The 22478-nt window shown below is 52.8% G+C and overlaps 1 protein-coding gene across 1 annotated transcript; it reads left to right on the forward strand.

The window, feature by feature from the left end:
* The first annotated feature begins 2676 nt into the window (after positions 1-2676).
* On the forward strand, positions 2677-9842 carry EMX2 (empty spiracles homeobox 2). Its single transcript, XM_030951359.1, is given in 5 exon segments — positions 2677-3052; positions 3765-3992; positions 3994-4249; positions 6314-6498; positions 8940-9842. Coding segments are annotated over 5 exon segments (1137 nt in total). The 5' UTR covers positions 2677-2752; the 3' UTR covers positions 9108-9842.
* The last annotated feature ends 12636 nt before the right edge of the window (positions 9843-22478 follow it).

Below are 22478 nucleotides of genomic sequence, written 5' to 3' on the forward strand. Positions count from 1 at the left end.
GGGCTGGTCTCCTCGATGGGGAGGTCCACGGGAAGCATCCCGTGTGTCCGTCCCACCCAGGAGCCCAGGATGAGCGGGGAGCAAGGCCCTGTCCACGCGTGGCTCCGGCTGCTCGGGGCCGGCTGCCCACGGAATCCACCTGCTCGACGGAGGCCGCGGTGCCCGGCCCGGGCTCTCCCGCAGCCCCGGAGCCCGGCCCAGGTCCTGGGAACCCGGCCGGGCTCGGCCCGGCCCGGCCCGTCACTCCTGCCGAGCACTGCGCTTTGCGGAGGATTCGCAGGAGGCTTAGACATGCTGAGTAGGGTTTAGGGCGTCCAGAAAAGAATTAAATCAGGGATTTCACTCTCTCCTTAAACTCCATCAGCCCCACGCCAGACACGACCTGCCTAGGTCACCTCTCCTCCCTGCATGAATCTCTGGGACAGGAGGGAGAAAAGGGGGAGAGATCCCACCTGGAAAAGAAAGTTAAGGGGAGGCTGAAACTTCTCTCACTGCCACCCCCACATCCGCGAAAGCTCAGCCTGCTTTAGCCCATGAATAACCGTCTTACCCCGAGGTCCCCGCATCGGAGACCTTCCTCGCAATTTCTTCTTGGCTCGTCTTTTAAAAGATGAGTGTTAGTTTGGAAATCCGGAGCTAGTGCCTGCGAGGCCAGCCATGTAATTTGACTGCGAACGGAGCGCACCCCTCCCTCCGAGGGAGACTGCGAGGCTGCTGCGCTCCGAGCACATCGGGGATTGCTGGAAACCGAGCCCCTGCCAGATTCTCTCCATGCAGACGCCAAGAGGACAGCGAGAGCAACCTGTCAAGACCTTGGGTAGGAAAAGTTCAAGAGAGGGACTTGGGGAGGTGCTCCCGGGGCAGGCCGGGCTGGGGCTCAGAGGCCCAGCGAAACGGCCACGGCGACGAGCGCGAGAATGATACAAAAGTTTAGGGAGAAGAGGAAAATTCCGGGAAATCCCATCCCGAGTCCTTTTAGTTTTTGTTCTCACTGCTCCCGGCCTGTTTTATCTCTGACAAAACCCAGGGAAAGCTTGTGTTCTCCAGGCTCTGCTTGCGGTTGCTCTGCCTGGATGTGTCCCCGCGCACACACACGACATGCACACAGATATGTGCTCGTTTGTACCGAGCACAGACAGCGAGCAGGGCTCGGACCTCCAGGGTGCTGCGGCCGAGATCACTCGCTGTTCCCGAAAAAAAATCGGACTTGGATGCGGAGAGCTCCCCGCTGCAAGCGCAGCCTCCTCCGTTCAGCTCCAAAACAACGGGACCCCTCTTCGGAGAGGGATTTCAGGCTAGAGGATATTTCCCCGGCGGTAAAGAAGGTCGAGGGAAATTTATCGATCGTTTTGGAGGTTCTGCGTGTGTGAGGTTTCTTTTCAAACGGATATAATTCCTCCCTCCCCAAGTGCTAAATTACTCGATGCAGTTTTCAAAGGAGCCCCGTGATTATGTCAGGATGTCTGGAAAGGAAAAAAAAAAGGCAAAAGAAAAAAGGAGTTGAAGTTTTTCCAATTCAGATTCATTGTTCAGTCCCGGAGAAGTGTAAATACGCAGATGCAGAAGTGTTCTTCCTAGGAGAAGTTTCTCTCTCTCTCTCTTTTTTTAAAATTTTCTCTTTTTTATTTTTCTTCATATTCAGTGCTCTGGAACCCCAGTAGAAATCAGCGCATCAAACACCCGTCCTATTTAGGGCACTTTCTCATCCTTGCTCGTGTCTATAACCCCAGATCTTTTCCAGAAGTAATGACCGCCGCTTGAGGGGAAAAAAGTTGCACGGAGAAGGGGCGAGGGAACTGAAAAAGTTAAGATACTGGCCATTCGCGAGGGACACGAGTGGGGCTGAAGGGAAATCCTTCTCTCCCTTGCTCGGCTCTCTCAGCTCAGCGGGGCCGGAGCCCTGCACTCTGGTGTCTTCGGGCAGGAAAGGTTTTCCCAAACGCGCGAGACCCGGGAGAACGGCACCTCGCAGCAAAATGTGCCCAAAGCCTCGAGTCCCGCCGTGTAAAGCTCGCTTTGCTCTGCGCTCGCACGCACGTGTGGCTCTGGATGTCTGTACGTGCAGCCGCCCCACGCCTGCAGATCAGATTTACATTTCCTACAGAAAGTGAACTTCTCCCTCCACAAAGTGCGCACAGCGCGGGGTACACAAAGGGAAACACGGCCTCAAACAAAGGCGCAAGAACAGCCGCATCTTTGCCTGCCCAACACTGTTTTGTCACTTACATTATCCCCTCGTTTTGGTGTTGTGTTAAAAATATCGGCGAGCTGGGAACAGATGCTTTTAGCAGAGAGTGGGGAAGGAGAAAAGAATTCACCTCGCCCTTTACTGGAAACAACCATTTAGATGGCGATTTGTTTTTTAGCCCAATTTAATGCAGAGAAGTAACGGGTTTTTAGTGTATAAAGTGGAAAGAAAATAGAAAACAACGTCCGGGAGAGAAGGAAAGAAACGCTAGACTGGTTTTAAGACTCCCCCCATCCCTTGGTTCAACAGAAACATTAATTTACATTAGCAATTCTGCATCTTTAAGATAAATTACACAGCGGCGTAATAGATTTAAAGTACGCCAGATTTTTTTATCATTAATTGTAAATGTGCAAAATACCTGCTGGTACTTCACTTTAGAAGAATGTAATTGGCAAAAATGGGAGGCTGATGAATAGATAATAGATCCTTAACTACCAATAAACAGTAAGCACCAGCCAAGAGTATTAGGATGTGATCATAATTATTCTGCAGCTCCAGCCAATGGGAGGAGGAGAACTCAGCCCTAAAATCATCTCCGGACCCAAAGGTAAACGCGAAAATACGGACAAGGCTGGAACCGGAGACTTGATCCCCTGTCCCGTCTGCGAGCGCCCGGCGTGTCCCAGCTTTGCACGATGCGGCTGCCCCGCGCTTTGTGCTGCGCACCGCGCGGTGCGGCCAGCGCGGAGGAGCCAAGGGGAAATAAATAAGTTCGGAGCAGGAGGACGAGCCGTTCTCTCACCGGAACGAAACCTTTCCCCAAGCGGGGCATCTCTCCCTGACGCCCCGGGGCCGATCAAGGTAACCTCGCCGGGCTGAGAGTACCCGAGAGGTGGCAGGGACGGGGGTGTCGCGCTGGCGGAGCAGCCCAACTCCCCTCTGCCCCCACCCGAGGAGATGCAGGGCCCCCCATCTCCTGTCCCGCTGAGCCCCCACATCCCCCCCGATCCCCGTCCGCCTACCTTGTTCTCCGAGCGGCGGCAGGGGAGGGAGGGCAGCGCGGCCGCGGAGGGCCGCGGGGCCGGGCGGGGCCGGGCGGGGGCGGTGGCGCGGCGCGCTCCCCCGCGCTGGCGGGCGCGCTCCCGCCGCACTCCGATCCGCGGCTCCATCCCTCCCGATGGCGCTGCCCGGCGCTCGCCTCCCCTCTGACGCACTTTAAAGAGTCTCCCCCTTCAACCTCAAGGCGAGTAATAGCGACCAATCATCAAGCCATTTACCAGGCTTCAGAGGAAGCTGTTTATGTGATCCCAGCACTAATTAGGCTCATGAACTAACAAATCGTTTGCACAACTTGTGAAGGGGCCGATCACATCCATGGATTGTCTTTGGACTTAGGGGGGGGGGGGCGCGACCGCCTTTTCCTTGCAGGAGGGAAACTTCTCCCAGCAACTTTTTTTTGTGTGAGTGTGTGCGTTGTGCGTGTGTGTGTCTCCCTTTTGGGTACCGCTGGCTGCCGCTGCCTCCTTTTCCTCCAGCCCCTGTCTATTTATGTGTGTATCTATCCCTCCTCAAGTCACTCCCTGCTGCAAACTTCCCCGGATCGTCTCCCGCGCACCAGAGAGAGACGGGCAGAGATTGGGTCGGGGACTCTCGTCGCGGCAGCAGCATGTTTCAGCCCACACCCAAGCGGTGTTTCACCATCGAGTCGCTGGTGGCCAAAGACAGCCCCTTGCCCGCGTCTCGCTCCGAGGATCCTATCCGGCCGGCGGCGCTCAGCTATGCCAATTCCAGCCCGATGAATCCCTTTTCTCAACGGCTTCCACTCCACTGGCAGGGGGGTCTACTCCAACCCGGACTTGGTCTTTGCAGAGGCCGTCTCCCACCCGCCGAACCCGGCCGTGCCGGTCCATCCCGTGCCCCCTCCTCACGCCCTGGCCGCCCACCCGCTGCCTGCTTCGCACTCCACGCACCCGCTCTTCGCCTCGCAGCAAAGGGACCCCTCCACCTTCTACCCGTGGCTAATACACCGCTACCGGTATCTGGGCCACAGGTTCCAAGGTACGTGCAACTTTTCCTCTCCTCCCGACCCAGCCCTGCATCCCCCGGCCGGTCCCCGCGGCGCGGATGTCGGGGGACGGCGGCCCCTGCCCGGAGCGGAAGGCTCGGCTCGGCCGGGCCCGGGCGCTTTTGTCCCTGTCTCCCCCTCCGCCAAACTTGGGAGAGCTGTCAGAGCCGAGGAGCTTGGGCTTGGTTTTGTTTTGCTGCTTTTCCCGGTTTGTTTTGGTTTCCCGGGAAGAGGGGGAAGGCAAGGCCGGCTGGGACTTCGTCAGCTTTCTGCTCCCATTAAAAGCAGACGAAAAGGCGGATATTTTTTGTTCCGGCGTGTTAAGAGCTAGAGAGGAGCCCCCGAAGGAAGCGGCCGCGCAGAGCGGGGAGCAGCGAGGCTGAGTTCCCCCGGGAAGGCGGCGGTGCCCGCCGAGCTGCGGGGCCGAGCCGCAGGAAGCCCCAAGTGCGGCCGCTGCCCTTGTTAGAGGGGAAGAAACGAAGCGAACCCCAGAGAAAGGAGGAGGGAAGTGTGTGTGGGGAATCAATCCCAGCAGCGGAGCAGCGCGGGGAGATGGGGCTGCGGAGGAGAGCCGGGGAAGGGGCTCGGAGGGCGATCCCGACCGTGCGGTCAGCCAGGGGCTCCAAATGCCAAGCGATTAATGACCAGCTGAAGGGAAATAACCGAATCCAATGGCGGACAATCAATAAAATCCCCCTTGCTTAACCCTTTGTAACCGGCAGCGTCTTCTCCGAGAGGTGAGCCGATTTCTCCCGCAATGGGTCCGGCTTCTGCCACTCTCATCACAGGCAAACCAACAAACAAAACAAAATCAGCCTCCACTCGCAGGGATCCATCTGCCTTTTTTTTTTCCTTGTATTTTTATTTTTTAATTCGGAACGAAAACAAACCACCTGCATGTTGCATTTTCCCCGGCCTTCCACAGCCGGGCCGCAGCAGCCGGGTTGAAAAAGGAGCCACTCTCTCCAAAGCCAGGCGCTCTGAGACACAAAATGGATTATTACCCTTTCAGAATAAAATTACAGGTTTCGCTCACCGAATTATTTGTCGCAGGCACCAGGCGATTGTTAACGAGGGGTAGATGAAAGGCGGAAATGTCCTGGTGTTGAGCCACAGCCTGATTTCAAACACACCCTCCTCCTCCAACGATTTTGAAAGCACTTACAGAGAGAGCCCCTCGGTGCCGCTTCCACCTTGGAAGGACCAGCCCGGAGAGGTGGCACAGGGGCACCCCGGAGCGAAATGCCCCCCGAAAAGCCCCGGCTCACCACCCGCCTCTCCCGCCCCCGCTCCATGCAGGCCGGCAGGAATGGGATGGGATGGGATGGGATATGATGGGATGAGATATGATGGGATGGGATGGCCGCTCTGTGGCCTCCCCGGAGTTTGGTTCTTTATTTCCATGCCGGTTCCCAGCGCTGCCGAGGCAGCGGGGAGGGTCATGGGGCCGGGAAGGCGGCGGTGGGAGCCCCGCTGCGGGCAGCACGCCGGGAGAACGAAGGAAAGCTGCGGGAGAGAGGCTTCGGCCGAAGTTTTGGGCGAGGGAAGCCGAGACAGGCCGGGGGAGCAGGCGGGAGGCTCTGGAGCCCGGTGGGCGGCCAGGGAGACTCGCTGGGCTCGGCCAGGGAGCCCCGAGAGCAGCTGGCCGCGAAGGGAAGATGGAAATAACAAACAAATAGGGAAAGATGTGAGGCTGTGGTGGTCGGGGGGCAGGGGGGCAGCCGCGAGGTGTAGCCGCAGACACCGCAGCCGTGCTCTGGCCAATTCTATTTTTTTTCTTCTTCTTCTTCTTCTTTATTTTCTGTAGTGCTCCCCAGGTTGTGTTTTAGCGTTTTAATTTATACCAGTCCTCTCCTCCCCCTGCTTATTTATCCTTTCCCTCCATGTATTTATCAAAGGAAAATTCAATACAAAAAAGGAGTTGAAAAATTAAAAAGAAACTATAGTTGGATTTATCCTGAAGGTAATCGTGGGAGACAAAAATTTTCGCGCTAAAAACTGCTGTCGAGTGCATTTGGGGAAGGTGTTTTATTCATCCGTTTTACCCTGTTTCCCAGGGAATGAAACCAGCCCGGAGAGCTTCCTATTGCACAATGCACTGGCCAGGAAACCCAAACGGATCCGTACAGCTTTCTCCCCATCCCAGTTACTGAGACTGGAACATGCCTTTGAGAAGAACCATTATGTAGTGGGAGCGGAGAGAAAACAGCTGGCACACAGCCTCAGCCTCACGGAAACTCAGGTAAGGGGCAAGCAGGGAGCGGGCAGCTGGGAAAGCGAAAGTACGGGCATCTCCTGGGGAAATCCCACCCGGCCGGGCCGAGATTCGGGCAGCGCTAAGGGCGAATTCTAGGGGTGTTTAGGCCTCCATCCCGAACCGGTGCAGTGGGGAGAGGGATCTCCCCAGCCTGAGTGCCATAAAATCTTTTTCCCGTGCCGGGGGTCGCGGTGCCTCGGCCGGGCGCGGGGAGCCGCAGCGCTCGGGGCGCGATTTGGGGATTTGGGGTCCCCCGGGCAGCCCCGGCCGGAGCTCCGGCCCGAGCGGAGCTGCGATCTGCGGGTCCGGTCGTTCTGCTGCGGGACTGGTGTGACTCTGAAAAAGGAGTTCGCTATTGGGTGAAAAGCCCCCAAAACAAATGGAGGGACAATGGAGGAGAACCTCCTCTTCAGACCCTACAGCAGGAACACAGTTCCTTGGATGAATTTTCGCTCGTTTCTAGCGGACAGAGGGGATGTGACGAGCCGGTTCAGGAGGGCAGAAAGATGAAAAATAAAAGCAGAGAAATTACTCACAAGGAATCCCCCCCTTATCCCTTCCACCCCCCCCTCTCCCCCCGTCCCAGCCGACTGGCTGCGGGCCAGAACAGCACCGGAGACTGTTCGGTCTCTCCGGCGGGACTCTCGGCGATGTTTCTGCCGCGGCGGCGCCAGGCCGAGGGTCCCGGCAGTTACCGGGGCCGGGGGCCCGTGGGGCGGCGCGGAACGGGCCGGGAGCGGCGGCGGGGCGGGCTCAGGCTCCCCCCGACGGCCGCGACCCGGGGCAGGCGGGCCCGCTGCGAGCGCGCTTTTCACGCGGTTTTCTCCCCGCCGGAAGAAAGGCTGGAGTTTGGAGGATTGGTGGTGGTGGTTGTTGTTGTTATTGTTGTTGTCGTCGTTGTTGTTGTGTCGGGTTTTTGTTTTGCGCCCTTCCAGGAGACTCGTGGAGAGAGAGGGTTCCAGATGGGGATTGTCTCTGCTACAGTATGTGGCACTGTACTCAAAAAAAAAAAAAAAAAAAAAAAAACAGCCAAAATACCCAGCCGCAGCCTAGTTCAAAGTTCCCAGTAAACACAGCGTTCTCTGGGCGGATTAAGTTGTAACACTTTTTTTTTTTCTTAACTCCTTTTCGTGGGGGAAGCAATAAAGAGGTTGGAGCTTTTGTTTTAAAATGTCTCCCTAACAAAACAATAAAAAGGGATCGCCACTTTTATGAGGTTCCCCGAACAAGGGACCGGTCACAGGCTTATTTCTACTGGAAAGCTGTATTTAAGGTGGTCTTTGTGCTGCTTGATTCCGAAGCTGGTTGGGGTCTTTTGTCCGGATGTCAAACCCCCAGTCCCCTACAAATGAGCTCCCTTTTGGGAGATCAGCGTGCAGAAATGAACCGTCCTCCCCTTCAATTAGCAAACTAAAAGCAAATTAAACTCACCCCTTGTTCCCCGCTCAGCTTTTTAATGGGGGACTTTTGGAGAATATGAAAATGCAGCAGAGATGTGTGTCCGGCCAGTCAGGTCTCTGTTCTGAAGAGGCAGCGAAGCGGGTTAAACCAGCTTATTAAAATGCTCCAGTTCCCCTTCTCCCCCTTGCTGAGGCCTTTATCAGGCACTTTCAGACAGAACCAGAGTTTAAATTGCTTTTTTTAAAAAAAAAGTTTACCTTTGGACGCTACCAGGAGTGTGGCCAGCCCTGGAGATAGCTCCCAGATCAATACTATCTGTAATTAAAGCACTGAAGTCAGCTGCCGGATGGTTCAGTCAGATTTACGCGGCGCTGAACAAAACCAGAGGGATATTTATGATGCCTCTTTCCGCTTTCACCGCGCCGCGATCGCTCCTGGACGGCGCGTCCCAGGGAGACGCTGGGCGTTTTTCTATTCGGGCCATTTTTGTACATTTTATTCGCTTTTCCACGAGGAAAAAAATCCCGTGCGTCCTCCCCCCAGCCCCATCCTGGCGCCCTTTAGGACGGACGAGGCCCTGCCTTTGCTCTGCTCTGCCGGGCAGGTGGGAGCCCCGCGGCCGGCGCGGCCCCGACGGCTCTCCCGGGGCTGGACAGGGGGGACACCTCGCCAGCAGCGGGGAACGGAGCCTCTCCGGGCATTGGGGCCGTCGAGGTGACGAGCCCCACGCTGCTTGGGCTACCTGGGCGCTGCTCGGGGCTACGCGCCCGCGGAAGCTCCAGGAGCATCCCCCGGCGGTGCCGCCACTCCTGAGCGCTGCGGGCTCCGGGGGGCGTGGGGCAGCCTGGCCGTGCCTTTCTCGCAGAGGTTTGGGTGGCAGAGGGTGCTCGGCCCCAGCCAGGCTGGCCAGGGTGACAGCAGTGGGGACAGAGCGCGGCGCGGCGCGGTGGCGCACGGAGCAGGAGGGGAGCGGAGCATCCCCCTGGTCCGGGCAGGACTAACGGCCCGTGCCTTTCCTCCCGCAGGTAAAAGTATGGTTTCAGAACAGACGGACAAAGTTCAAGCGGCAAAAGTTGGAAGAGGAAGGTTCAGACTCACAACAGAAGAAAAAAGGGACTCATCACATTAACCGGTGGAGAATCGCCACCAAACAAGCCAGTCCAGAGGAAATCGACGTCACGTCGGACGATTAAAAAACTGGCACTTTTGGACTTTTCCAAGCCAGCATCCCACGAACCGAAAGTGTTAAAGGCTCACACACCCCCGCGGCGTGGCGGTGCGGGGAAGGACACGGAGATCTTCATCACAACGCGATTCCCGCCCGGGAGGGAGCTGGGAGCGAGCGAGGGCAGCCAGCGAGGGCTCCGGACTGTGGCACTGCCGGCACCGCTCTGCCAAAGGGGATCTGTCAATCAAAGCCAAAACACCGGGACGAGGTGATTGACAGGTATTCCGTTTATCGCAGTCCACTTTTAAAAGCATAACGTAAAAAAAAAAAAAAATTAAAAATATATAGAAAAAAAATCTTAAAACGGAAAAAAAAAAAAAAAAAAAAAAAAAAAAAAAGCCCCCAACCAAACCAGAAAAATTAACACCTTACGGGACATTTTGCACTTCACGGTTTTTTCCGTCTTTGAAAGAGAAATTTCCATAAGCAGCCAAAACCCACACCTGTTTCAGAAACTTGAATTGCATGTGTAAAGCCGTCTGGGGAAAAAAGAGAAAAAAAAAAAAAAGAAAAGAAAAAACCGGAAAAAAATTACTCCGGTTCCTAAAGACAGAAATGAATTGTAATTTTTTTCCCTTTAAGGCAGGTTCTGTGTGCTTTTTAATTTTATTTTACGAGAAATGTGCAGTCTGTAAACATTTTATAATAACTTCTGGCGTCAAAGTGTTTGTGAAAGCTAAATGAAGTAGCAGTAACAAAGCATAGTGTTCCTTCCGGATGGACAAACACGGTGGGGAGGGGAGGGACGGGAGGGAAAGGCGGGGGGGCGGGGGAGGTTGGGGTTGGTCATAACTTTTGCTGGGAAAAAAAAAAAAATCAAGTGGAATTATCTCTCCCCTGCCCCCAACTGTATCCCCATTGCAAAAGCGGATGATGATTACTTTTTTTAAAAGATTTATAAAGCGCAAACCCAGCGACCAATTTTGGCCGTGAGGACACCTTCTAGGCTGGGAGGATCCAGAGAAAAGGGACTTAAAATCGCGGATTGATTTTTTTTTTTTCTAATGACCATTTTCATTGGGTCAATTTTCAAGCACTGACCTTATAATATTCCGAGATCATAGAGCTACTAAAAAAAAAAAAAAGTGACAAATGTTTCCTTCATGTCTCCTATACCAGAATGTAAATATTTTTGTGTTTTGTGTTTAATTTGTTAGAATTCTAACACACTATATACTTCCAAGAAGTATGTCATTGTCAATATTTTGTCAATAAAGATTTATCAATATGCCCTAATTTTTTAAGCAATATCTTTTCCCCTTCACCCCCAAATTTCTCGGAAACCGATGGTTTCCCCTGCACCGCCTTGTTTTTAGCTGCTGAACCCCCGCGGCCGCGCCGCGCATTCCTGCGGCCATGGGCGCATTTTCTTAATGTATTCGCTGGCTGCTAAATAGACCTCTAAAAATAAGCCGCAGAGGCGCACTTGCTGTATATAAATACCCCAAACCCCCCGAAACAGAACCAACCAAACAAACAAAAACCTCAAGGAGAAACCCAGCCCCTTCCCTGGTTGGGAACTGAAGTGCGGACCGGTTCGTGATGGTGAAACTGCCGCGCTCCGCCGAGAGAGGCTTTCCTCGGCAAAAATACGTGTTTTGTTTAGCGAGAGATTTTTTTCTTTTTTTTTTTTTTGGTCTTCCCCCCCATGCTTTGCATCCCCTGTGCAGGTCGGTGCGGTGAGGAGCAGGAGCAGGTCCTGTGAGCAGAGGCTGCGCCCCAGCTGCTGCTCTCCCTGCCGCTCTCGGGGAGCGATCCTGGGCACGGAGTAAAACTCGCTGACATTAAAGAGGTGGGGGAAAGGGAAAAAAAAAAAAAAAAAGAAAGAAAAGAAATGTTGCTCTGGGTCCTTGAGGAAACTAGCTGGTTTTCTGGGGGTACACAGTTGTTTTTTCATGCTTCATTTGCTCCTTAGCCTGATAGACTGCATTAATCAGTTTTATTTCCATTGATAGAGAAACCTCGTCTGCTCTGTTCGAGCTACAAAGAATCCTGCAAGCTTTTGTGAAAGTGCAAATCAGTTTAGGCAATTATCATACCAGGAATATGAAGGGGAAAGAGGAGGCATTGCCCAGTGGTCTCCTTTAATCTCTTAATCCGTGGATCCAGGGGGGCTAGTTGGACATAATTTAGGACAATCTGACTACCCTTTACACTGTGATAAGGCGAAGTTACAATGCATCGCAAAAATACGAGCTTTGTTAAACATATTGCCTTGAAAAGTTAAGATTAGACATTCTGTGCACGTGTTGGTTCTACCGGGTACTATGTAAATTTAATTTTTTTTAAAAAATATCCGATTTATTTTTTTTCTTAGCATCTCTTCTTATACAATCCCGGTGACTTTCCATTCATTTGTGCTACAAATATGAGAGAGGCCCAGTCAGGGTTAGGACGCATGTCGCAATGCAGTCCCTTCCATTTAAACCCAGGCTAATTATTTAGTAGAGCTATTCCCAAGGTAAACTTCTCGTCGCGTTTCTTCCCTGCTCGGACAGCTGATGGTGCAGATCTGGAAGCCAAGCAGGACGCACATTTCCCCTGAACTCGCCCAGGCTGCCTCGCTCCCCACTTCAAACCCGGGCAAATGGGCAAACATTAAACGGATCGCGGCCGAACAGCGGACTTGGGCCTTTCTAGAAATTGTTTCCCATCTTGATAAAAGGCTTATTTCTGCAGGAACCATATATTTCTCCCCCCAACCCTTTTCTTTTTTTTTTTTTTTTTTTTTAACCGTGAGGGAAGAGAGGGAGAGAAGGGGAAAAATAAGCGTCCTATGTAGCGTAACAGCAATAAAATCTTCAGAGAATGCCATTAGCTTTGAAAAAAACCCCTTAAAAGCTTTATTACAAACCCCGCTTTGAAAATAGGGGGGATTAGGAGTCTGAAAGGGTCCCACAATGGTTAGAAGAAAAGGTTTCATGCTAATGAGGTTAATGCCCTTTGTATCTCAGGACTCCACAACTTCATTACTCCCTATCTCCGGCTGCACCAAGCGGCTCAGAACACTGCAATCCACTCCAGCTCTCCCCTGCCTTGCCTAGAGAAGGATTTGATAGCAGCTCTGTTCAAACTAGATAATTATATCTTTTCAAGTCGGAATTAAGATAAAGAAAGTGAAGCAAAGGCGGCTAGCCTTGATCCACTGCAAACAAATTTGGCGCACTTTCTAGTCTCTCTCCCCCTGCCTCAATAGGCAGGACAGTCAGCTTATTAGACCCTCATTTGCTTTATTAATTCATCTATTTAAAGTGGCAGGATTAGAGAGAGGGAGAGAGAGGCAGAGTCTAATGTGGGACAGTGGATGCCAGGCAACGTGGAAATATAAATATTGGCGAGATGCTATCCGAGCGGGTGTTCAAAAATACATTTTATATTAAATAACTCAGAGGGGTGGGGGAGGGAGCGTGGATTTCGGGTGGCGAATTGCAAACTCGGGCGGATTTTTACGGCTTTTTTGAAGGAAAGCTGGGGGACGGCTGCCGGGGACCGGCTCTCCCTGCGGAGGACGCGCGGCCCTGGGTGCCTGGCGGGGGATTTGGCCCGCGCGGGCTGCTCGGGGGCTGCAGGACAAGCGGGGACCCCCGCACCCCGCACCCCGCGGCCGCTCCTGGCAGCGCTGCCCGGTGGCCGCGGGTGCGGAGCGGAGCGCGCTGCCCCGCGCAGCGTCCCGGGAGCGGGGCTGGGCTCCCGGGAGCGGCCGGGGCTCCGCTGCTGTCCCTGCTCCGCCGCCCGGCTCTGTCTGTCGGCCAAGGTCAGCGCATCCCGCCCCTGGCCTCCCCCGGCCCCTCTCAGCCCGGGGTCCCCTCAGCATCCCCACCCTTGGCAGCGCGTCCGGGACTTGACCCCTCCGGCCTTGGGTGTTTAACCCTTTCCCTTCGGACACGGCCAGAGGCTCCCAGCCGGGGTTGCTTCCCACCGCTGGGATTTGCGCTCCCCACGCGGCGCAAGCCCGCACCCACGCAGCCCTCTCTTTGCCGCTGGATCGGGGTGAGGCCGGAGGCCTTTGGAGCTCTCGCTTTGTTGTGTTTAAACGCTGTTTATTTGCCTTCCTCCTCTGATGGATCGCGCTGTTACCTGCGAGGGCTCGGCGGAAATTAGCGGTCCCCCCTAATTAGCGCGCAGCCTCCGCGTAGCCCCTCTGTAGGAAACAGGCAGAGCCGCCCGAGCCGGGTTCCCTGATGAACGGGATTCTCCCAGCCCTGCTCCCGTGTCCATCCGCGGTTCATCCCTGCTCGGAGCTCACAGAGCCATTGATTTACTCCTGCAAAGGGTCCCGCTGCGAGGGGGAAGCGGGAGTTTAGAGAACCTCCTGACCCCGAGCCGTAACCTCTCTCCCCGCCAGCCTCTCCCCTGGTGGGACACTCGGGCGAGCCCAGCCCGTGGCCCACGCCTGGAACCGAAAGGGCCATTAATCACCTTCCCCCGCTCGCTTTTAATTGACCTTTGACAATTAGCGCCTGTTGCAGGGAAAGCCACCCGTGGGCTGTGGGGGAGCCCTCCCGGTGCCCCTCGGACCCCTCTTTGCCCGGGGGGGCCGTGGCCGCCCCAGCTCCGAGGGTGTCCCCGCCAGGCACGGCCGGGAGGGACGATGCTGCGGGCGCCGGGCTCAGCTCGCCTCGCAGGTGGCTGCCCCGGCCGGAGCGGGGGAGGCAGGATCTGCCTTCTCTCATCCTCATCCTTCTCCTTGTCCCCGCCGTGGGGCCGCTCGGCCCGGCTGCATCGGGAGCCCCATGTCCCCGCACGGCCTGGCCGGAGCCCCGGCTGCTGCGGGGGCTCCGGGAGAGCATTTATAGACCCGCTCTCCATCGCCCACGGCTGGACCTGACGTCAGGAAGAACTTGATCTCGCCCGCTTTGCTCCTGCTTCTGAAACTGATCCTTGAAATGAGAGAACAGACTCTACACAATTCCCATGGCCTTGACATAAGGTACAGCGATAAATATACACCACTAATGAGCAATTACCATATAATCACCTTCCAATTAGCTCGCATAATGATGAATTAAACATTCTAGCCTGCTGGATTAGGTTTCTTACTTTGTATATTATTTACGAAGGCTAGCTTCTGCTGAGCACCAAATATCAAATTAGATAGGGAATTTTCAGTTGGGGGTAATTACGCATTCAGAGCATGCTCGGAGTTTTTGTCACCAGCCAACTAAAGTGTATTGGAAGGTAGTGTCCATCCTTTTCTGTCCTTCCTTTTTGATGTCTTAAGACAAAGTCCACGCTTTTCTGCCAATGCTCCGCGCGTCGCCTCCCCCGTGTTAATTCTGTTTCCTTCCCCAAGGCTGGACAGACAGAAAAAGTGGCCGTTTTTTTTTTTTTTTTTTTTTTTCCTGGGACAGTTAAATAATAGGGAGCAGGCGGAGGATCTGGGGGAAGCAAAGGATCTCACAGTCCGAACAACCCCGGCCTGTCATCCCGGACAGGTAGAAAAGCCCTGGTCCTCTGCTCGGGGTGGTGAGGACTGGCAGGGCACAGGAGGGGACATCCCCATCACCCCCACCCCGGCTGCTCTCGCACAGACCCCAGGACCGGCCGGGGGAGGCTGAGTCCTCCCCCGAGTGGTTGTTTCTTTCACGTTCTGGGGAGAGGGCTCCCAGAAAATCGAGTCCCGACTGTGTTTGGTCCGTCTGGGCTGAGGGAAGGGGAGAGAAAGGCTTTGGGTGTTGATTCCCCTGGAAGGGAGCGAGAGGAGCAGCATCAGCCCCGCAGGAGGAGAGAGGGATGCGGAGCTCGGGCACTCGGGCAGCCCCAGCCCCATCCAGAGGGGATGGAGCGACGGCGGCTCTGGGCAGGGAGGGGGCTCGCAGCCGCCGTGTGGAAAGTGGGAACCCGTCTCGGGGCTGCTTGGCTTTTGTTGGTTTAAGCTGGACCCTTAATGTTTTCTTAATTAAGCGTTTGAGTGTGAGTAAACCTCCGCGAGGCGTTTACAGCCTGGCTATAAAGTGGGAGCGGGGGATCTCCCTGCCCCCTGCAACGCCTGAAAACATTCCTTGGGGGCTTGGAGGGGGCAGAAAGCCGCTCCGCAGGGGACAATGTTCTTACCCAGACTCCTGCTTGGAATTACCTTTCTAGAAGTCCTTTACCTATAAAGGAAAGGACAGACCAGCAACATCCTCTTTCCCCGCTCCACTCTCTCCCGCCTGACACATGGAGCTCTGGAAAGTTTCAGGGATTTCCAGTCAGGAAGGGAACAGTCCAGAAGAACAGAGATGCTCGGCTTCAGCTGCGGGTTTTTTTTTCTTTTCTTATATAATTGTGTTTTTTATTTAAAAGGGAATGGGGGAAAAAAAGGGAAAAAAAAGGAATGAAGAATTCGAAAATTCGAAACAATTTCCCCCAGTGAAAGTGTTGTCTGAATGAGTGTTGGTGACCTGGGCTCAAATAAACTTAGATAAGGTGTGGGAACTCCTCTGTCAAATCCCGCACGTCTGGAAGCAGCAGCTGATCCAAGCCTGACTCGTGAGAAGCTGCTGGATCCCGGTGTTTTCGTGGAGTTACACTCCCAGCTTTATCAGTATTTGAACAACCTTTTTGTGGTTTTGCTGTGTTCACAGAACGCGCGAAGTCCCGACTTTCTCCTCAAGGCCGGAGAATACAAGCACGGCTGTTATTTTATCTTTAGATCAGCAAGTGGGTATCAGAGGCAGGGAAGAAAGTGCATTCTTGTGGGTTGCGAGACTGAGATATTCCCAGATAAACTCTTCTGTGATCTCATTTATAATCCACGCGATCACGGCTATTTTATTTGGCATACGTGTGTCGAGAGGAGGCGTTTGCTGCGATGGGAAGTTTAGGATGCAAATATTATTTAAAAATCTTTTTTCAGAGAGTTATCTCCTGTGCCACTCTCCTCGTCCTGGTAAGCACGTTGCCTTTTTGTAGCCCACCTTACCTGCTTCTCCGTGGGCTGCCAAATATCTGCTCAGAATCAAGGAAAAGAGAGGAAAGGGGAAGATGTGTTTTGGAAGAGTAAAGGCTGTTCGAAAAAATCATGGAAAGGTATTTTCATAAGAATAATGTTATTTTATTTAAATTCCCCCGGAATGCAAAATAATAGAAAGCCCTGCACTGACTAAAATCTTCAAGGAAACAGAGAGGAAAAGAAAAAGAGAGAAAAATAAATAAAGATGGAAAAATGTGTGCGAGAGATAGGGGAAAAGAGAGAAAACAGAGAGAGGAAGGAAGGAAGGAAGGAAGGAAGGAAGGAAGGAAGGAAGGAAGGAAGGAAGGAAGGAAGGAAGGAAGGAAGGAAGGAAGGAAGGAAGGAAGGAAGGAAGGAAGGAAGGAAGGAAGGAAGGAAGGAAGGAAGGAAGGAAGGAAGGAAGGAAGGAAGGAAGGAAGGAAGGAAGGAAGGAAGGAAGGAAGGAAGGAAGGAAGGAAGGAAGGAAGGAAGGAAGGAGGAAATGTCGTGTGTAAGGAGAAGCCAAGGTCCCAGTGTGGGATTGAATGAAACAGGGACATTGTCAGGAGTCTGGGCAGAAGGGCCGTGAGTTCAGGGTCGGACCGACTTGGAAATTCACGCCAATTTGTCTTTAGGATAGAGTCAAGGGCTGTCGGAAATCCGCTTCCTTCCCACCATTGTGGCGAAGTCCTGGGAAGTTGGGGTCGGTGTTTTCTGTAGGTTTTCCCTGGCAGATCAGAAGCCCCGCTCGGCAGAGCGGAGGGTCCGGGCAGGCGGGAGCGGTGCCACCAGTGCAGCGCCCAGGACACCGCCGGGCAGGGCGGTCCCTCTGCCGGCCCTGTCCCTCTCCCCTGTGGGCGCCTCTCCTGCCCGAGTGCCCCATCCCGGCCCTGGAAAGGCAGGAAGGGAGAGCGCGGGCTGCCCGGGGTGGGCAGCCGTGTCCTGCGTGGCGGGGACCACCATCGCCATGGAAACCGCCGAGCTGCGCATCACATCCGCGGAGGCTCAGCCCCGGCTGCCCCAGGGGGACCTGCCAGGGGCTCCCCAGCCGCGCTGCCGCCCTCGGGACCCCAATCGACCTTCCCCCGCCCGGTCCGTCGGTGGGCAGGGGCTCGTCTTGCGAGAGACTGCCGGGAAGAGCCGCTCTGGCTCCTTTTCCACCCTGACACGAGGGTCAGAGACAGACGAGGGGTGGCTTTGAGCTGGGCGGCAGCGAACGGGGACTGACGGCGGCCGACAGCCCTTTCTCGTCCCCGCCTTGTTGGGGCGACCGCGGGAAAGGATGGAGATGCGGCCGGCAAATGGGTGCTCAGAGCTTCTCCCTGCCCTCCTCTACCATCGCTTGGGCTTTGCCTGTCCCAGCCAGCGACTCCCGTGTCGCCCCAGGGTCCCTGTCCCCGCAGCCGGCCCCGCGGGTGCGCCCAGCGCGGCGGGACCTGCGGCCCGGCCCGGTGCCCCCTCCCGCGGAAAAGCTGCTCCTTCTTTTTCGGGTGTACGGGTAAAACTCGGCCAATCTGCCCGCTCCTCCCCATAACTTAAATAAAAAAGGAGTAAAAGGCAACGTTTACACCAGTTTAATTAAGCAGGGCCCTTGTACCTTGGGGGGGATCGCATCATTTCACATGAAATATTCATACAGGAGGTTTCCCGAGCCGCTCCGTTTAATCATTCCTGCTGCCAGCGAAGGGCTCTGTCTTTATACACGCCTGTAATTTGATTTTAATGTCCCCACTTTTCCATCCGCACATGTCCCGAAGGTAAGCTCCCGTCAGGAAGCCAGGGCTGAGGAGCACTGCCCGGCCCGGGCGGGCCCCGCACCCGCGGAGCGCTCCGCAGCCTCCCGCGGCCGCGCATCTCCTGCCCGCGCATCCCCTGCATCTCCCTCCTCACCGCTCCAGCCCTGCCCGCCGCCTCTCCCTCCCCTCCGCGGGACCGTTTCGCGTCCAGCTGGGTGAAATAGCGCAGTTTTATATCCCCGTTTAAAGGGGGGGAAAAAAAAAAAAAAGGCAGAAAACAAAACACACAGAAGGAAAAGAATGTGGCGTCGACTAATTTGAACCAGTTCGAGTGGAAGAGCTGTCAATTCTGTAAGTAAACGATGCTGTGTTGGTTCAGATGTTTCTCGCTGTCTGGAGGGGAAGAGCTGAGGCTCGGGCTCGGAGGTTCGGAGCGGGGCGAGCGGAGTGCCCGGGCCGGGCCCCGCAGCTCCCGGCTGGGCAGGACGGACCCGGCACCTCCGTGTCCCTTTGCAGGCTCCTGCTCAGCCTGCCTGGATGGGGAAGAAGCAAAAAGCATCGTTTACCCCTGACATGATGAGCCCCACTTGCCCCTCGACGTCCCCAGGCAGATTTATCTCAGCCGGGAGGCGGGGAGAGGGCGCACGGTAAATGATGCCATTAGAGTGCGGAGCAACAGGCGGAGACGAGGTAATTGCCGGCAATTCTCAGGGCCAGTCCGGTGACCTGTTAATCTGTTGCAACCAGCACTCAGTCAGGGGAGAAAATAATAAACCGAAAAATCTGCAGAATGGAGAAAAAGTCTGACTTACCTCAGACCTGGTCAGCTCGTTAATGTTCCACTTGTAAAGAAAGAAGGGTTTCTGTGTGGACCCTGTCTGTGTTCAATCAGACTGTTACTCCATTTGCTGAGCGTAATATAACCTCTGTTTAATCTGTTCTCCTTTCTTTTTTAAATTTATTTTTTTTCTTCCCTTTCTTCATTGGGATCCTGTGAGGTTTGGCACCAGCCTGTTGGAATTATGAAGCAGAGGGTGTCTGCAGAGCAGGAGCACCATTCAGCACCTCTGCTTTTGCATTTCCCATCCAGAAGGCAGCTGTGTGATCAGAAAGTTCGGGATGGACGTGCAAACCTTCACCCCTCCAGAAACTTTGCTCAATAAACCTCCCTCTGTCATTCATAATAGAGCACAGAAAGAGCTGCTTGTGCAGGTGGGAATGTTTGTGTGGGAGGCTTTATACAACCCCTGCATCCTGAACCAAATATCCACAGTGGCTGGAGATGGGAAATAGAACCTTGAACAGGCTCAAGCCAACTGCTTAAAACCACTTCCTTCACAACATTGCTTTGTTTCTGGAATAAAAGAGATAGGGCCTTGGGTAGCTTAAAGGAAAGCAGATTTTTAACAGGTGACTTGGAATCAGCAATGTTTTGAAGAGCTCAGGGTAGAATCAGTGACACCCCCCCAAATTAAAACTTTTACAGAAAGTTGAAATCATAGGGAATGCACAAAACTACCATCACAATGTATATTTTCAGCATTAAGGAGGTGATATAAAGTGTGTTTGAGCTTGCTTTATTTTATTTCAGCCTCCCATCCTTCCCTGATATTTTTATTTGTTTATTTTTAGAATGGAAAGGATTATCAGGAGACCTCCCTAAAAATGATCTTTTGATCTTACTGCAAATACAGGGCTGAAACCAGCAGCCCTTACTTTACACTAAACCATTTCTGAAATGGCTGCTGGGTTGCACAGGAGGAGATCCAGGGTATTTTCCATTATTCATAAATATTTCAAGCAGGTAAGTTCAAGACTTTTTGTTTTTGATGAGCTGTTCTCTCTCACACACATGCACGCAGACGAGAACTACTTAGAGCACACTTGGGTTCAAGTCCAAATCAATGAATAAATTACACAGATGGGTTTCATTGCTTCTATATTTGCTGCATGTAACAAATCAGCAAAAATGTTCAGCTCATTAGCGGGGACAATACTGTGTTGGAGGGGTCAGACACGAGAGAGAAAGAAGCGTTCATTTTCCCCTGTGATGTGACTGATGTCTGGCTGAACTAGTGTGATTTATACCAGACCTCTCCCTTAATATAACATATTTCTGCAGTTCTTGTGAGAGAGCCCAAAACATTCATACATGACAGAATCAGAAATAACTCCCTCAGAAAGGCTAAATTACATGGTTTGGAAAGTTACAGCCGTGCACATCTCATGACACTGTTTTACTGCTGAGGAATTGTCTTTTTTTTACAAGTGATAACTGCAATCCAGTAGCAGCTAAACCATTCCAGTGGGTATATGTAGCAAATTTGGGCTATATATTAAAGATCAGTAACTCTACATGCTGTAAAATAAAGGATTTACATTTTATCTTACAAATGAAGGCCAGTAAATTGTGGCAGAGCTGAGCAGATATTAATAGCCCCTGTTCCATACTGTCACTTAGTTTTCTAGGAGGACACAAAATATCTGTCAATTTTCCTGCCTATCCACTGTCACCCACACTTATTAATTCAAGATAAGATTGCTATTCTGAATGGAGCCATCAGGTCAAACACTGGCAACTTTCCCACTTCTGGCCCAGGGATGAGGTTGAAAGAGGGTGAGTGAGCATTGCTTGGAAAAGAAAGTAGAAATTTGTGCAGATCTTTCAGCTGCCACCCTGAGACTGGTGGAAAAAGCCACCTGTTTTGATTTTCCAATGAACAGGACTTGCAGATTGTGATAAATGAGGCTGCCTTGTGTCATGACTGGTGTCAGAAGTTTGTATTTTCAGTGCTGGGATGCTGTGCAGGTGACCTTACAGCGAGAGCCCTTCCAGCTGAGGGCACAGCAGAGTGTCACTGGTGAGTTTGAGCTGCTCAGGGGACAAATTGCCTTTGTATTCTATATTTCCGTGGCTATCCAAGCCCAGCTCTCTCCATCTTTGCTCTGCTGACTGATACAAGTTCTGTGATGCAAACAAGGCCCAGAAAATTTTCTGTATACCACAGGGACCGTTCCAAATTATGCATCTCTTGGAGCACTTCTATCGAAGGAGCATCCCTTCCAGAGATGGTGATCCACTGCAGCCAGTGATTTCCCACGTGCAGGTTGGTGTGGCTCTTCCATTCCTCTGTGCATGGCTGCTCCTGGAGCCTGCCCTGTCTCAGGGACACACGCTCACTCGTGTGCATTGCTTTTGCAGAGCACACAGCCAGATATTAAACTGATTTCCTCAGCGCGTGCAAAATTCCCTTCAGAGCCTGAAATTTTGGATCTTTTCCTTGCCTAAATTCTATTTAGCATCTAAGTGAGACATAGATAACAAGCTGGCAGGCTGGAGCTAAAATGACCTTTTCTCCAATGAGTAACAACTGCGTGTGAAGGGAAACAACTGCATGCAAGGGTTTTGCATGGGAACCTGAGTCACAGCCCACTCAAGAAAACATGAAAACACTTCACCAGGTTTACACCATGTGTGCAGTGTATTTTGATGTGTCCTGTGATGCAGACCTGAGTGGCAGCTGATGCTCTCAGGTCCTGCTGCTGAGCTGGCCAAACCCCCTGTAGGCAGCCTCAGCCTGCCTGAGAAATTCAGTTTACACCAGATGAAAATTCAGCTGGCCCCTGGGTACAAAATTTGGGAATCTCAGCTTCAGAGTCACAATATATCTTAGCAAGAAGAGCCCCTTTGGCCTGTGAGAAGACAGGACCAAGCAGACCATGCTTCTAAGTCCTGTCCTGTACCTGTAGCAGAGAGGGCTGCTCCCTCACCCTGCTGAGATAAGTTGGGGAGGTGAATATCTGCTCACAGGTATTTTCAAGCTACTTTGGAAAAGCAGAAAGAGAAATCCTTTTGCTCTGTGTTTGCACAGCACCTAACACAGCAGAGTCCTGGTGCCTTGCTGGAGTTGCCAGGGACTTCTACAGCACAAATAACAAGTACATAATGCATCTGCTGCAGAGCTCACAAACCTTTCATGTTATTTATGTACTAATCTGAACAGTGTGGGCCAGATTTTGATCTTGGTTATTCTGGAGTAAGTGAGATACGGGTTTGGCCTCACATCCATAAGATCTATAGTCAATCAGTGTTTCTAATGTGCTCATCATGGAAATATCTTGGCATTGTGTGGCTGGCCCACTTCAGTGTGACTAGAATAGCAAAGCATTATATTAAGCAAACAGAACAGTTTGATTTATAGATTTGTGGTAAGAATAGTTCAGTTTTCCAGGGTGTTCAATTTAATTAACGTTCTCTAGGGAAAAAACTGCTATTGTTTCCCTAACCACATGCCTTCCAATACAAAATAAACTCTTGCTGGTGTGTATGTGCTGCTTAATTATCCTAAATGGTTCCTTTTGAAAGTTGTCTATTGACCTGCTTCTACACTTCACAAGTGGAGCATATCCTATTCACTCAAGAGTGTGTCTCTACCTGCACTTAGCAAGAAAGAGATACCAGATGAATTTTAACACTGCTAAAATGACAAAACAACCTGCTGCATGCAGCATTCCCCAGTGGTGTGTGTGAATAGGGCTGCAAGGGTGCTTTGTAAAGCCAATTAAATTGTAATAATACCTGTAGGTCCTAAGTCCAGCCAGATTTATTTGGGATAAATCTGCAGCAAGGAGCTCTGTTTGCATGCTACTGGAGCACAAAACACGAGAGCAGGGACAGTTTATCTGT

Source organism: Camarhynchus parvulus, chromosome 6 (assembly GCF_901933205.1).
Source record: "Camarhynchus parvulus chromosome 6, STF_HiC, whole genome shotgun sequence".
Classification (NCBI taxonomy): domain Eukaryota; kingdom Metazoa; phylum Chordata; class Aves; order Passeriformes; family Thraupidae; genus Camarhynchus; species Camarhynchus parvulus.